The 17,824-nt window shown below is 39.3% G+C and overlaps 1 protein-coding gene across 1 annotated transcript in view; it reads right to left on the minus strand.

Moving 5' to 3' along the window:
* Positions 1–17,824, minus strand: part of LOC141902037 (protein kish-B-like) — a 40,810-nt gene that overhangs the window by 17,119 nt on the left and 5,867 nt on the right. Inside the window, exon 2 of the mRNA XM_074789674.1 lies at positions 11,564–11,609. Within this exon, the coding sequence (XP_074645775.1) occupies positions 11,564–11,573 (10 nt within the window). The 5' untranslated portion in view covers positions 11,574–11,609. The remainder of the gene's footprint in view (positions 1–11,563; positions 11,610–17,824) is intronic.

Below are 17,824 nucleotides of genomic sequence, written 5' to 3' on the forward strand. Positions count from 1 at the left end.
AGAACTGTTCGCAGTGTCGTAGGATCGAGCGTAAGAGTAGATCGCCCGTACCCTCTGACGAGGTAGGCGTTAATACTATCGGCAGTGTCACTACCGCGGTAGGTTTCTCTCTACTTCCACATTGGTCTAAAAAAGAGTTAGCGTCCGCTCAGCGTTGTGACCCGGAATTGCGATGGATACTTCGAAAGTTGAAAGATAAGGTCCGCCCTAGCCACGAAGAGTCTGCTTCTAAGGGCCCGTCTGACCGTTTCTAGTCTACCCGTTGGGAGAACCTCCGTTTCGTGGATGGTTTGCTTCACATCATTATGCACAGGGAAGGTCACTCCGATTCAACTATCTTACTTTTACCGAAGCAGTTTCGACAGGAGGTGCTCGAACATTTTCACGGCCACCTTGTTCGCGGGCACTTTGGCGTCAAGCGCACATTGACCGCAATACACGGCAGGTACTTTTGGTACGATATAAAGAGCGATGTCGCCGTTTGGTGCAGAAATTGTGAGTTGTGTCTCTCCCGGAAAAACCCTACTCGGCCAAATCACGGTCCTCTACAGTCCTCGGTAGTTGGATTCCCTATGCAAAAAGTTGCCATGGACATCGTTGGTAATTTCCCTAGAACTAGCCGTGGTAATATCGCCATACTTGTCGTAGCCGACTACTTCACTAAGTGGGTGGAGGCTTATCCTATCGCCAACAAGGAAGCTGTCACGGTAGCCGAAATTCTTACCCGTGAATTCTTTCCCCGTTTTGGAATACCTGATCAATTACATTCCGATCAAGGTAGTAACTTCTTGTCTAAAATCATGAAGGAGGTATGCGAACTCCTTCGCATAAGGCAAACCCGTACTAGTCCTTATCACCCGCAATCCGACGGTCTCGTCGAGCGATTCCATCGCACATTAGTATCGGAGCTTTCTCTAGTAATTGAAGAAAGTCAAGATGATTGGGATCTGCAGCTTCCGTTCGTAACTATGGCTTATCGAGCCTCCAGGCACGATGCTACTGGCTTCACTCCTAACTTTCTTATGTTGGGTCGTGAGCTCCCTGCGCCTTTGGATCTTTTATCCGGAAGATCGTTGTCTCTTGCACAAGAACAAACATCTTATGCCCGTGAACTCCGCGAGCGTACTTCCACTGCTTATGACCGCACTCGGAACTCCTTAAGTCGACGTATAGTCTTCATGTAAAACCAGTATGACAAAAAGGCTCGAGGACACCCTTTTCGTGTCGATCAGTTAGTTTGGTTACATCAACCCGCCGTGCCTCTCGGTAAATCTCCGAAACTTTGGAAGCATTGGGTTGGTCCTTGTACTATCGTCCAAGACCTTAATGACGTAACTTATCGTATCCGGTTGCCCAATGCCTCTGAGAAAGTGGTTCACTTCGATCGTCTCAAAATCCATCCGCGTCCGGATGCAGACATTTCTCTTTCGGTCCCTCGTGCGATTGACACTGCTAATCCTCCTTTAGCAACGAAAACTCGTAGTGGAAGGGTCGTACACCGTCCCGTTCGATATTCGTGTACTTAACTCTTGATCCTTTCTTTTGTCTTCGCAGGCCTACGTGTAAAGTGTGCGAAGGGGTTTTCCCCACCTCCATCTTTGAATCGCATATGATGAAATATCATAACAGTGCGGCAATCGAGGCACCCGTTAGTGCCACGCCCTCCACCAGCAAATTAGATCTTATCTTTGCACAGGTCGCCGAGGCTGGAGCGGAAGGCGAACCGGCGCCAAAACTGGTCACCGTGAAAAAACGGAAGCGGATTCCTGTTATACCTCCGTGTTTCCCGCCTAAGGAATCCATCGTCCTTTCACCAAGCGTAACGAGCCGGGATGCTTCTACTCAGACGGACGCCCCCGCCGAAAGAGAATACGTTCTGTTGCATGAACACCTCGGGGTCAAGTATCTCGGTTACGCAGGAGATGCATTCAACTGCGCTCAGTGCCGCGTCTACATAGCACAAAATCGCCACTTGTTAGAATCCATGAAATAAATGCTGCCTTTAATAAAATAATAGTAATTCCGTATTCTTCTTCTGAGGTATTATCCGTCTTTAACGTTCGACTAAATTTGGAAATCTGCTGATCACCTCTCCTTGAGGAAATTTTGTTGCTATGTTGTTCGACCTTGTTCGGTCTGACAGGGGGTCGTGTAACAAAATTTCATTTCTCAACACAGATACCTCTATCCCCTTGTTTATTAGCGACCGTACAGAAGATACATTTCCCCTTACTCCAACTCCGGCGATAACCCGCGGCTCCTTAGTCCCGAAATTGTTCCCGGTGGTAAATAGTGCCGCCGCCGTATTTATCTCGCCTTTTACACACGAAATAATTATCGCAAGCTATCATGTACGATACCGTTTGAAAGAGGATTATAAAGTCTTGACTCGGTGAAAGCATCTACTAATGTCATCGTTTTTAGGCGACACGAGTTGTAGTTTGGTAGATGAACCGATTTCGCCGGTTTGTTTACTTCCGGTCCGGCCACATGGCCCGCTCGATAAGCGGGAGAGTTAAAGTTTCTACGAAGACGTCTTGTTACTGTCACCATAACATATCACCTTAGTATTTAGTCACAGAAATTAAGTTCTTAGATAATTATCATTATTACAAACCTAGAAGATGATTTCGGCACCTTCGTGTCTTAAAACTAACGAGTATTCGACGGTTAAACCGGCGATCTCGAACGCAGTCACCCATGACGGCAGCCTTTCGGGACCTCACTTGACTTAACGACCGAACTATCTAATACGAATTTCATATCATCAGAAAGTACAAGTTCCAAGCTTTTTAATGGTATATTACTTCGATAAGAAGACAACGTAGTTCAGCAGCAAAGCGGCTCGGAAGAATCCTAGGAAGCACATCCGACAGGGCGGCCATTGTTGAGCGACCAGTGAAGCGACGCGGAGTGGAGATGCAACACGTCGGAGTCGGCAATATCAGAACATAAGGCGCGCAGTTTTCTCTTTCAGTCAGTTACTCAGAGAACGTCTTTTTAAGATGTAAGTCGGTCCGGGGACAGCGCCGCCTGTCAGCGTTGCGGGTCTTGTGCCCGTTCGTCTCTGTTCCTTCTTTCTGAGTTAAAATTAAGGGCCTTAGGCCCACAGAATCCCCCTTACTGTAAATACGTTACTAGTCTTGAGCATTGTTCCTTGTTAAATATTAAGCTACGGCAAAATCATAGTACGATTTCCTTACTTATGGCCATAAGCCATTGGGCATTACGTTCACCGTCCATACTTATGTATTATTGACGGGCCCTGTGTTTCTCGTTTGTCCTTAGGAACGTCGTACTATAATCCGTTAATACTTATATATTAAGTACGGATTCTTGATACTAGGTCTTGGGTTCTTGTGCTGATTCCTCCCCATTCATACTAAAGTATATAGAGACGGGTTTGACCATTATTTGCGCTTATAGCATTATTAAACTATTATTCTTCCTTCGTGTATGTGTGATGTAGGCCCTTAAGGCCAGCTTTTATGCGTGTATCTTAAAGTTTCGATAAATTTTATATAGGTAACCCTTATTGTGTTATAATGTTCGCGGTCTTTATGTTCGTTGTATAAGTTTGAAGCGTAACAGCAAGTGTCAATCGCATTATCTTTTCCCTTTGTAAGTATGTAAGCATTTGTGGAGTATGAACCTGTCTTGTATTTGAGCATGACATATGTCAGTTTCCGGTAGATAAATAAAAGCTGCTGTCGCAGCACGTAATGGTATTAACGATTTAGTAATAGTATGTTGGGTAGTAAAACCGTTGACTTGGTCGGAGCGTCCATGGTCTGTATAGAGGCTTACTCTCGGAAATGGTAGAGTCCAGCGGAACGTAGTGCAATCCCGTTCGGGTGACGGGCGGTTTCTGTTTATTCCGCTATCCAATTTAGGCTCAAGCGAGGAAATTCCACGTCGGGGGTGGGTGACGTGGTGTGTGATACGGTCGATTCAGGTTCATGTATAGCTACGAAGTCGTATGTTATTGGGTGAACAGAAGGGTGCGCATCGCTATCTGTAGGTTCTAACATAGGGTTGGGCCCGATCCTTAGTTCCCGGAGGATAGTTTTCGAATCGACCCAGTCATTACGTTCCTGGATCTATCAGCAATCTACACCCGGGGTTGCGGGAATTGCTTACTCGTGTGTTAGGTCGAGTTAAGCCTGAGAGTCATTTATTATTCTACACACAAACATAACCTCCTGTGGTGGTCGTAGACCCCTTCATAAACATCTTTCCCGTTGTTTACGCGACGCAGGCGGACCCTTTGTAGCGGCGCCATTTTACATACATCGATTACATAAGAACACATTTACATATATACACTCTGAGGACATATAAGAGGATCACGCTACCGCTATGATCGACCCTGGTGTGAGTGAGTGCACACGCTCGTCCGGTAAGTATGTTCAGGCCCTATGTGGATGAAGAGACATGCTAGAATTTTTATTTATTCGAACTACGAAACGCTACACTCATAATGAAAGTGTGTTTTGATGACTCCAACGTCCCGTTTCTGTTAGGTTCGATTCCCACAATAAATACCGTAAAAACCGGCGTATAAGTCTACGCGGCGTATAAGTCGAGGTCGATTTTTAGACCTACATTTTATGATTTTAACATATATCCGGCTTATAAGTCGAGTCCCTTCTCTTAGAAGAATAATTACTAGTATCATTGTATTGAATAGTTTGTTTTGATAACGATGTGTGCCTTCACGCACGCCGCCACACGTCAGCCTGATTGCTGCTGTGTGTTAATCAATAGACTGTTACACACACTCAGGTATAATACACTACCATACAGTGATACAGTAGTGTGAGTCACATGCTATATATAGCCTAATGTATTAAGCGCTGCTATGAGCGCGCATATATGAATACATCGTTTTAAATGAAGCTGTGTCAAAATGAAAGAAGTTTTTTTCATTAAATAACTTTATTTATCATATATAATTAATATATATAATAATTATTCAAACTGTTATAGCACTGTTATAGTCTTTTTTGTCTGGTAGAATTAATATTTCTTGTGACCTGAAAATACTTCGTAGAAAACTGTACTCGGCGTATAAGTCGAGGTCAATAATTTAGTGGTAAAATCAAGGGTTAAAAACTCGACTTATACGCCGGTTTTTACGGTACGTGTCTTATTTCAATTCGATTTGCACTTTGATGTTAGGACCTGTTTCATTAAAATACATATTAACTCAAAGATCAACTAAATAATAACAAGTGGTAGATAATCTAAATCAATCAGGAAATAAAATCGATTAAATAGTTGATCCTTTAATATTTGCCCTGTGAAATCATTGGACTAACGGCAACGGCAGACTTTACTATCATGAATGCTTTTACAGTTCAGTATCGTCCACCGATCTCCAGTCAATCATCTGTCAATTAATTTCTGCAGAGCAAAGTAGAACAAGTGCATACGAAATGTGCATCTACTGAGAGACTCCCGAACACCGAGCTGGCACGTGTTCAATATATATACCGGTATACGTCAACGAAATACGTCAATGAAACGTTTGCCATTAAGGGCTTTCCCATAATTATTTTAGCAGCGCCGGAATTCCCCGTATATCCCAAAAAAAGCCAATCACATTCCCTCATAGAGACGACGCCCCCGCCCCCCCCCCCCCATCGAGGTCATTGCAATTTTATATGCAAAAGCTAAGAATTTTCCCACCAAAAACAGTTGGCCATGTCATCGACGGAGGTTCGTCATGTCTTAAATCGCATCGATTATACATCGTTTAACTCGAGAACCAACGAAAAAATGCTCACATAAAAAAACGTACCGCGATTTTACATGAATTGGCTCAACGCCAACCTCATACTGCTGACAAAGGTAAACCAAAAATTTCAAGTTCTCTTCTGACAGTGGCTAGGTTGCTGTCGTTTTTTTCCACAGGACCAAATTTCCAGTTAAAATATCATTAGTAGCTAGACAACAATACCGTATTTTCCGGCCAATAAGCCAACTCGGCCAATAAGCCGAGGGCAGTTTTTTAGCCTAAAATACATGGATTTCATAAAGCTTCGCCCAATAAGCCGAGGCCCTTCATCAGAGATTTTAATTCACTGATTTGTCAATTAGTTCGTCTTAATTGACGATTTAAGAGGCTGACAGTAGCGCCCGCCGATGTGTGAGAGTTCTGTGTATACTATCATCGCCGAGTGACTGTGCTATATATAGACTCACTCAGCTGATTACTATACACACAGCCATACACGCAGTACGCGGCTCACTGCTGATTTGCATATATACTAATGTATGAACTGACACGTGGTAGTACGATGAACTCGCGCGTTATATAAATGTATTCCATTGCCGCTGTGCGGTGATGGAACAATCAAAGTAAAAATAAAATAGTTCAAAATAGATTATAATTGGTAGTAAATAATGACCTCAAATAAATATTGACCACTTTTCTTGATTTTGACGATCATTGAGAGCATTAGAGTGGCATAGATCAGGAAGTGATTTTTTTATGTCAGATCGTATTCGCCCAATAAGCCGATCACGATATTTTGGGTAAAAATCTGAGGCTAGAAAATCGGCTTATTGGCCGGAAAATACGGTAATAAAAGAAAGTTTAGGTTTTTTGGCTTTATGAGGCTGAGCGAATAGACCCGATAGCGCTGCGGGTAACGTGCTGGTGTGATGTGCAGTAGTTCGCTTGATCAAAACCGAGCTTTGCTCATATTTTTTTATTCCTTTTTCTAACGGGTCTCTGTTTGATTTGTACAGGCTAATGGACATTTTATTCATAGTTTTCAATGGTGTTAGTCATACGGTCATATCAGATATGGATTTTCTTACAGCCAGGATTTTTTTTGTAAGCAGGTAATTCTCGACATGGTAGATATATAAAAATTGTGTTTGATTCTAGTAACGAAGTGACTGCTCAGTTTATTCGGCTCCATAAACTTTCACTAGGTTTGTTGTCCATCATTGTTTTTTTGGTATGGATTTAAAAGTCCTTAAAATCTAGAATCAACAGCGGCCCAGGACCAGAATAAATTAAATGATAAATGATAAAAGGGATTTATCGGCGATCTAGAACTTAGGCCATCCCAAAATAATGGTCTGTTTGCCGTAACCCTACCGAGCCGACTTCAAAGGTACCAAGTGAAATCTTTTTTTGGGGATTCATTGAAATAAATTTTATTTTTGATAAAAACGGTCATCCAATAGACCAACTACCGATGTACGAGCTAAGCATGTTTGAAGTCAAGTGTGCATCGTGTGAAAACATGCCTCGAGTGTGTCCTAGTTTAAGTTTTCCAGGAAACTGGCAGTGTTCCAATAAGCTAACATTCATTCTTAGTGACTATATTAAAGCTGGCAATGTTATAGCGTGCATATGTTTAATGTAGTGTTTCATTTTGAACACAGAGATGACGCTCCAGACGAAGTTAGAATTTAAAGATTATTATTGAAATCTAGGCTATAGACAAATTTCTCGTGCAAAACACAGATTTTTGATATTGTTTCCATATAAAAAAGGTGATAATTTTTTTTGCCCTAAAATTTTGCAAAAAAATATTTCCACCAACCTACTGACTCAGTATCTCAGATGTGATATTTATATATTCGTTGCTGAAGCTAAAAATCAACTCTTGCTGTATCGGGAGATGAGAAAGTATTCTAAGTTCCATACAAACTCAGGATTTTCAGGATTCAAAACCCGACGGCAAAAAAATTGATACCTTCTCTCCACCCTTTGCCGAGCTTGATCCAGCCAGCCACCTATCTACCCTGTACATTACTTTTTTAAACCATGATCAAATTTTACCATAACAGACCCAGCAGTTTTAGAAATGAGCCAATTACAAAGTTAATAATATTTTACAACCAGAAAGATTCTTTCTATGTGGACGCGTTAGCAACAAGTTCGACATTCAAATGAGTTCTCTATCTATTCTCAACCTAGCTATATCTGTTCTAAGCGATATATTTCACTGGACAGAATCGACAGTCTACGTTCCCTCGTAGTATCATACTAATAGCAATATAGTTTAAACCCCGCTTTTTGAGAAAGCACACGGATCGCAGCTACCCTGTTAGGTAACCATATCATCATAAACGATAGCGTCAAGCAGACGCAGAGGTCAACAAGACGAATCCCACGCAGAGGCAGGCCCATAGCGAGCAAGCCATATCGCGCGCAGTGTTCAACTATATACTACACAATATTGGTCGACATCCATAGTGTTTTCTAATGCAAATTAGAATTGTTTAGAATTCATCTGCATAACAATACAAACATTTTTTCGTCAAGATGACCCCGGGCGTATGCATAATTAGTTTTAGTTCTAATATTTTCAAAATAAATTGCCCATGGGCAAAGTGTGGTTTACCTTGAAAGCTAGAGGTTGTTTGGAGTAAGGGCATTGCTTGAAAAATCTTTTTAATTCGTGACTTCAAAGATCCACAGTTTATATTGTATTTTATCTTTCCTAAAGAATTATTTTGTAGTCAAATAAGACCAAAGATATACATTTGTTTGCGGTCCACGTCTAAAAGTTTGTAGGGTACAGGTAGGCACGGCAGGGAAACTATTTTATATTTTCAAAAAAATATGTTTAATATGATATGAAAAAATATTCAAATAAGGCCATCCCAAAATAATTGTCTGTTTGCTGCAACACCGACTCAACTTTTCAGGATGAGTCGGTAGGTAGGTAGAATTTTTTTTTTGCAAAATTTTTGGGCAAAAAAAAAACAAATTTTTCACCTTTGGGCTTTTTTACATGGAAACAATATCGCAAAAAATCATCTACGTTGCGCACAGGAAATTTGTCTAATAGCGTAGATTTCAAGAATTATTCTAAAATTATAACTTCGTCCAGAGCGTCATCTCTGTCTTAAAAATGAAACGGTACATTGAATATGTGCGCGCTTTCACGTTACCAGCTATTCAGTCACTTTAGTCACTATTAGAATGAATGGCAGCTTATTGGAACACTGCCAGTTTCCTGGAAACTTAAACTAGGCCACATGTCAAGGCATGTTTTCACACTATGCACACTAGAATTCAAACATACGTAGCTCATAGTCGGTCGGCTGTTTTTATCAAAAATAAAATTTATTTCAATGAATCCTAGAAAAAAGTTTTCACTCGGTACCTCTGAAGTCAGGTTGGTCGGGTTACGGCAAAAAGACCATTATTTTGGGATGGCCTAAAATTCATCACATATCAGAGGGTGGCTGAATATTGGGTCTTGGAAACCTCTTCCAATGTTGGCCACGGAAGCTAAAATATCGGTGGTACAGAAGAAATCGGCTATTAGATCGTTTTAAGTCCTGGAATTTACCACTACAATATTCAGACCTCGACAGACCTTTTAGTTTGCTGCTTAGTATTTTCAGGTCACAAGAAATTACAATTTATTACAAATTCTATCGAACAGAAAACACAGCGCTCATCTTCTGCTATGATTATTCAGCCTATTTTCATATCAAACGTTCACGCGTTACAGCATCACCGTAGTGTACTGTACGAGCTTGTGTGTGTGTGTGTGTGTGTGGTGTAGCACTCCGCGTGCATGTGGAGGCCTCGTGTAAGTGAATATTCGCTTACACCTCAATGTCAATCAAAACAATCACCGGGTATTAAAATGAAACAATACCTATGGCAGATGAGTGAAATAATTACATCCTCACCAGGCACGTATACGGCACCTAGTCCAATGAAACGTACACCATTCTATGGCTTTCCCATAATTTTAGTAGCGCCGGAATTCCCCGTATATCCAAAAAACAATCTCATTTGTTCGTAGAGACAACGCCCCCCCCCCAATCGAGGTCATTGCAATTTTATACGCGAGAGCTAAGAACTTTTCCCGCCAAAAACAGTTTTTCGTAGAATTTTAACTCAGTTGACCATGTCATCGACGGAGGTTCGCCATGTCTTCAATCGCATCGATTATACGTCTTTTAAGCCAAGAACCAATGAAACAAATGCTCACATAAAAAAACGTACCGCGATTTTACATGAATTGGCTCAATGCCAACATCATATCGCTGACAAAGGTAAACCAAAAATCGAGAGAATATCCTTTATCTAAAGATTTACGGCTTTGTTGATGAGCTACACATGTCACTTAAACGAGGGCGCTATCATCACAGCTCCGCAGTAAATATTGCAAACTACGCCGCGCATCAACATGGAATTTTCAGCACAGCACAAGAACAACAGCCCCAAGGGGCACTATGGCCAGTCTGTCAGCTTTTCATAAAATGGTAAATGATGATGCATTTTGTGGGTTAAATTTGTCAAAATACACTCCCAGCTCAGAGTCAATACCTAATAATTCACACAATACAATCGTAGAATACAAAAGTAGCACAGACAGTGACTGGATGTGACAGGAACAAATACCTCAGATAAATCTTTTCCCTTGGTCTTATTGATTTTAATGCGGAATAGAATTGAATTTTCTGAAAATTGCTAAAAAAAAACAAAAATAAATTGGATTTGATGTTTTTATTTGTGCAATTAAGTAAAATTAAATTGGATTTGATATTTTTTACAGAATAAAATTTGATTGAATTTGTAGTTTGAGCACATGGCTAATTAGCATATCAAGGTCATCTATCCGATTTAAGAAAAAGCTATTTTTCCCGGACTTTGCACAATGGTCAATGATATTTTCTGAAGTGCTGATAAAAATATTCCTCCCAAAAACCAAATCAACTAAAGCTTTCACAGAATTCGATCTTGAAATACAATTTTAGATCTGAAAATAAAACCCGGAAGTAAATTGGTAGACGATACCGCGGCTTGTGAACACCTGCTGATTTCTGCGGCTAAGCCAATCATAGAGGAGTCTTTGCTTCCTGATTGGCTAAGCCAATCATAGAGGAGTCTTTGCTTCCTGATTGGCTATTCAAAACCAATATTTTTGCGATCAGATATTCGCGAAAAAGCTCATAGGCCTATAAATTTTAACGAGGCCCTCTTTCAAAATTCAGCTACGTAGAGTTTGGATAATGGATAATGCTCTAATGAATGATTTGTATGAATATATGCTCAGTTGCACAGTAAAATAACCTTTACTCAGGAAACTATGTCATTTAAATTCGCTCCATTTGTATAGTAATAGGCTCAGCCTACGGCTGGCCTAAAAAATGAAAAATCCTTGTCAATTTTATTTCTTCTATTGTAGTTATCTTACTGAAGAATTTTATATGTTGTATCATTAATATATAAAAAGCCTACTTGCAAATTCGACAGCAAATGTCGTACAAATCCGCTCATGCTGTGTTTACGTTAGTAGATCAAGATGAGGTCACACTACATCGCTAAAAATTCCCAAAAACCACATAAAATTGCCAATTTACCCAATTTAGGCTTCATCAATAACCTTCAAAAGCAGTCGCCACTTAGAAATTTAAATTCTGTTTTCCGCAGTTGATCTGTATAAGACCTCTCTGAGAATTCCAAAAATGAGCAAGACATCCCAAAAACATATTCACAATAATTAATCTATAAAGTGTGATAATCGTATAGAAAATGTGCCGAGTCTCAAATACTTCACATAATACATACCATTTGTCATCTCGGAAGCCAGTCAAGAAGTTTTTTCCTCATAAAACTAAAATAAAATTTAAAGCATGATGAGCCTACACAAAAATGATACCTTGTTCCACAGGAAAAGTGGTGAGGGCATAAAAACAAGAGCCCCATGGGTTTTGACGGGGCAGCTTCACACTTATTGACAATTTGTGATGAGTACCGCAATCAATGCTATAACGCGATGCTTTCTAATCACACTTATGCGCATTTTAAGAATAATTACAACGCGCAACAAATATTATATTATCATTATAAGATTAACTACATAAATGTAAGATATTTTGTCTAATTTGCGATGTGTTTCCACGTCAAAAGTTTCTGATTTGAATTCTCGATTTTCGTATTAAGTGCGGAGCTATGATAAATGGCCGCCGTGTCGCTATTTTGAAAACGGCTTTTGATCTCAGTCACATTTTGCATTCGCTACAGTCAGGATTATCATTTGAATCAGAAATAACGATATGCAGAGGTAAGATCAGAGTCTAACCTTTCCAAAAAGCCTTCGTTTGTAAAAATCAGTTCAGAATTACTAGTCGAAAGAACTATTTGCTTTCAAAATGATGGTCATTTTAACTTCCAGGCTGGTGCAGTACAAATGGATTTTGCCGATTTTTTCGGATTAATAGCACGATTGAACAATCTCAGAGGCACTCGAACCACTCGGTTTGAAGCAGAAATTCGCTATCTTTATGAATAATCTTACTTGAAGCGGATTGGATTATCAATAACGAACTGTTACGACAGTTGGCTACCTTGTCTTTTTAGTATCTAGGATACTGGGGTCAAAATCCTTGTGTCAAGCTGCCATCGCCCCGCGCGTGCGAAACTAACTCAGACACTACAGCGGCTGCCATAGCGCCTCATAAGGACCACAAGCAGCCTAATTCGTAGACAGATTCACTATGTGGATTCTAGAAAGTGTCTTTTTAACCAAATCTGCCTAGCTGACAAAGTCAGAAACTAGGGGTCCAGGGACACCATGCCCACTTACGGTAGGAAGTGGTTTCAGATGATGAACAATCTAACAATTTCAATATTCAAAGCCACATCCAATGACTTTGAAAAAATCCAATGACCTTGAAACTCACCACAATCATAGAACATGTCAGCAGTTACAATTTGTAATTGATTGTGGTAACAAAAGATAAAAAATCCTAAACAATAAGATATAAAATAAAAAATCCTAGTTACCAATATGATATGGAAATTCTAAGTTATTCTACTATTCAACGCCCCCTAGTGACCATATGCAAAGCCCAATGACCTTGAAACTCACAATAATTATAGAACATGCCATGAGCTACAACTTTGCAATCGATCACGGTACCAACATATGCCTACATACCAATATAATAAGGAAATACAATGTTATTCTACTATTCAACGCCCCCTAGTGACCATATAGAGAAATTAATGTCCTTGAAACTAACCACAATCAAAGACCATGTCTTGAGCTACAACTTTCCAATTGATTGTGGTATCAAAATATGCATAGGTACGAATATAGTATAGAAATACTAAGTTATTGTATTGTTCAACACCCTCTGGTGGCCATATGCAAAAACCAATGACCTTGAAGCTCACGCCGATCATAGACCATGTCATGAGCTACAACTTTCCAGTTGATTGTGGTAACAAAATTTGCTTAAGTATCAATATAACGAGGAAAAACTTTTTTCCGCCTACGAATGAGTACTGATGACACCAAGATGGCCGCCAATTGCATCATAATTGCCTGATCAAATATACCTGTCTTGCTTACAAGAGATCCCTATCCAAAGAATACCCATCACAAATAACTTTATGCTAAGTGTATATTTAGATCTTTCTAAAGCTTTCGACTCACTCGATATTAATATTCTTATCAAAAAATTAAATTATTCGGCGTTCGTGGAATAGCTTTAGATTGGTTTAAAAGCTATCATACAGATCGAAATATGTTTGTGCAATATAAAAATCATAATTCAGAGTTGAGAAGCATTGAGTATGGAATACCACAGGGCTCAATATTAGGGCCTCTGCTTTTTATCATTGATACCAACGACTTGACCCTAAATTTAAAAAATTGTTAAGCTGTTCTCTTTGCGGACGTCAGTATTTGTCATTAATAAAAATCTTAAAGTTCTAGTTTCTAATATGAACTAGGGGTCCAGGGACACCATGCCCACTTGGGAAGTGGTTTCAAATGCTCAACAATCTAACAATTTCAATATTCAACGCCCCCTGGTGACCATTTACAAAAACCAACGACCTTGAAACTCACCACAATCATAGAACATGTCAGCAGCTACGATTTTGTAATTGATTGTGATAACAAAATATGCCTCGTTACCAATTTAATATGGAAATACTAAGTCATTCTACTATTCAACGCCCCCTGGTGACCATATTCAAAACCCAATGACCTCGAAACTCACCACAATCATAGAACATGTCATGAACAACAACTTTGCAATTGATCATGGTAACAAAATATTCCTAGGTACCAATATAATAAGGAAATACTAAGTTATTCTACTATTCAACGCCCCCTGGTGACCATATAGAAAAACTTATGTCCTTAAAACTCGCAACAATCATAGATGATGTCATGAGCTACAACTTTCCAATTGATTGTGGTTACAAAATATGGATAGGTACGAATATAATAAAGAAATGCTAAGATATTGTATTATTTAACGCCCCCTGGTGGCCATACACGAAATCCAATTACCTTGAAACTGACCACAATCATAGAACACGTTATGAACTACAACTTTCTAATTGATTGTTGTAGCAAAATACGCTTAGGTATCAATATAATGTGGAAAAACTTTTTCCCACTTACGAATGAGTACTGGTGACACAAAGATGGCCGCCAATTGCGTCATAATTGGCTGATGAAAAATACCTGTCTCAGGTATAAAACATCCCTTTCCATAGAATACCCATCACAAATTGCAATGAGAAATGGCAAACCAGTAGGAAGCTACAGGACTCAGAATTCGGGCCAAAATTAACATTTGTGGGCACTAAAAAGGTCATAGGACGGCCATCTTGAGTCCGACCGACCCAATTTTTGTTATGTTGATGGGCCCTGGGGGGATTCACATATATCCGAAAGACCAAGGTAATTGATCAAAGCGTCTTCAAAATTTCCCCCAAAAAGTTCAAAAATGTGTAAAAAGTGCTGATTTTGGTGAACAACAATGGCTGCTAGTTGGCCATCTTGATTCTGACAGGGCCAGTTTTTGGGCAGAAGATGTGTCTAGGGTAGATACATGTGTAACCCAAATATCAAGACATTACCTTGAAGCGTCTTCAAAACTTCCCAAAATAACTGGATTCCGTCTACCGACGAACGGACGGACGACGGACGAAAAGTGAACGCAATAGCCCGCTGGGACTAAAGTCCCAAGTGGGCTGAAAACTAATGTCCTTAAAACTCACAAAAATCATAGATGATGTCATGAGCTACAACTTTCCAATTGATTGTGGTTACAAAATATGCAGGTACGAATATAATAAAGAAATGCTAAGATATTGTATTATTCAACGCCCCCTGGTGGCCATATACGAGATCCAATTACCTTGAAACTCACCACAATCATAGAACATGTTATGAACTACAACTTTCTAATTGATTGTGGTAGCAAAATACGCTTAGGTATCAATATAATGTGGAAAAACTTTTTCCCACTTACGAATGAGTACTGGTGACACCAAGATGGCCGCCAATTGCGTCATAATTGGCTGATGAAAAATACCTGTCTCAGGTATAAAACATCCCTTTCCATAGAATACCCATCACAAATTGCAATGAGAAATGGCAAACCAGTAGGAAGCTACAGGACTCAGAATTCGGGCCAAAATTAACATTTGTGGGCACTAAAAAGGTCATAGGACGGCCATCTTGAGTCCGACCGACCCAATTTTTGTTATGTTGATGGGCCCTGGGGGGATTCACATATATCCGAAAGACCAAGGTAATTGATCAAAGCGTCTTCAAAATTTCCCCCAAAAAGTTCAAAAATGTGTAAAAAGTGCTGATTTTGGTGAACAACAATGGCTGCTAGTTGGCCATCTTGATTCTGACAGGGCCAGTTTTTGGGCAGAAGATGTGTCTAGGGTAGATACATGTGTAACCCAAATATCAAGACATTACCTTGAAGCGTCTTCAAAACTTCCCAAAATAACTGGATTCCGTCTACCGACGAACGGACGGACGACGGACGAAAAGTGAACGCAATAGCCCGCTGGGACTAAAGTCCCAAGTGGGCTGAAAACTAATGTCCTTAAAACTCACAAAAATCATAGATGATGTCATGAGCTACAACTTTCCAATTGATTGTGGTTACAAAATATGCAGGTACGAATATAATAAAGAAATGCTAAGATATTGTATTATTCAACGCCCCCTGGTGGCCATATACGAGATCCAATTACCTTGAAACTCACCACAATCATAGAACATGTTATGAACTACAACTTTCTAATTGATTGTGGTAGCAAAATACGCTTAGGTATCAATATAATGTGGAAAAACTTTTTCCCACTTACGAATGAGTATTGGTGACACCAAGATGGCCGCCAATTGCGTCATAATTGGCTGATGAAAAATACCGGTCTGAGGTATAAAACATCCCTTTCCAAAGAATACCCATCACAAATTGCAATGAGAAATGGTAAACCAGTAGGAAGCTACAGGACTCGGAATTCGGGCAAAAATTAACATTTTTGGGCACTAAAAAGGTCATAGGACGGCCATCTTGAGTCCGACCGACCCAATTTTTGTTTCGTTGATGAGCCCTGGGGGGATTCATATATATCCGAAAGATCAAGGTAATTGATCGAAGCGTCTTCAAAATTTCCCTCAAAAAAGTTAAAAAATGTGTAAAAAGTGCTGATTTTGGCGAACAACAATGGCTGCCAGTCAGCCATCTTGATTCTGACAGGGCCAGTTTTTTGGCTGAAGATGTGTCTAGGGTAGATACACGTGTAAGCCAAATATCAAGACGTTACCTTGAAGCGTCTTCAAAACTTCCCAAAATAACTGGATCCCGTCTACGGACGGACGGACGGACGGACGGACGACGGACGAAAAGTGAACGCAATAGCCCGCTGGGACTAAAGTCCCAAGTGAGCTAAAAATGACCTAAATGTTGTTATAGATTGGTTTAAAGCCAATAAGCTTACCCTTAACCTTACTAAAACAGCATATATGTTATTTAAGCCTTATTCATTTAAAGTTAATCATAATGAAATCAATCTGAAATTGGGCAATCAGTCAGTAAAAAATTTCAATCTGCTTGGTCTTAATATAAGTGAAAATTTGTCCTTTGAAGAACATGCCCATACCGTAATTAACAAAATCAATAAAAATCTATACATGATTAAAACACTTAAAAATTTTGTTCCAACCTGGACCAAAAGAATCCTATACTTCAGTTATATCCAAAGCCACCTAACATATTGCCTAAACTTATGGGCTCCTCTAATTACCAAATCTACTCTGGAAAAAATATTCATCCTTCAAAAAAGAGCAGTACGTTTGATCAAAAATTCAGATATTTGCTCACCATCGTCCCCCGCATTCAAATCATTAAATATATTAAAGCTATATGATCTAATCAATCTTGAAATGTTAAAAACTGCATATAACTTCTGCAAATCCAAACTACCGGCACCGGTCCTAGATGTATTTAATAGAAATTAATTTACTCATAATTATAACACCCGCCAAAGAAACTATCCCAGAATAGGCTTACATAACACAAGTTTATATAATAGATCCTTTACGAAAAATGTACCAATGATATGGCATAACAGCACAGACACCTTGAGAAGTTCTCCAAGCATCAAAACAATGATAAATAGATTTAAGAAAATCAAAATTTCCTCTTATTGAAATCAATTGAAATTAAATAATCGTACTATCAAATAATAATTCTCCAATTCATTGTCCCTTTAAAATTGTTCTATTTGTGGAATCAATTTTTTAGGCAGGCTATTTCTCTCTTCATCCGCCCCATTCCATTTCATCTCAACCATAACACTTGTATTTGCATTGTATTGTTGTCAGTGTGCATGGGACTCTCGGGTTTACAGCTTATAATGGCTTCCATGCATCCAGCCATGTATATATATATATATATATATATATATATATATATATATATATATATATATATATATATATATATATATATATATATATATATATATATATATATATATATTTATATTTATATAATG

The sequence above is a fragment of the Tubulanus polymorphus genome, chromosome 3 (genome assembly GCF_964204645.1).
Source record: "Tubulanus polymorphus chromosome 3, tnTubPoly1.2, whole genome shotgun sequence".
Lineage (NCBI taxonomy): Eukaryota > Metazoa > Nemertea > Palaeonemertea > Tubulaniformes > Tubulanidae > Tubulanus > Tubulanus polymorphus.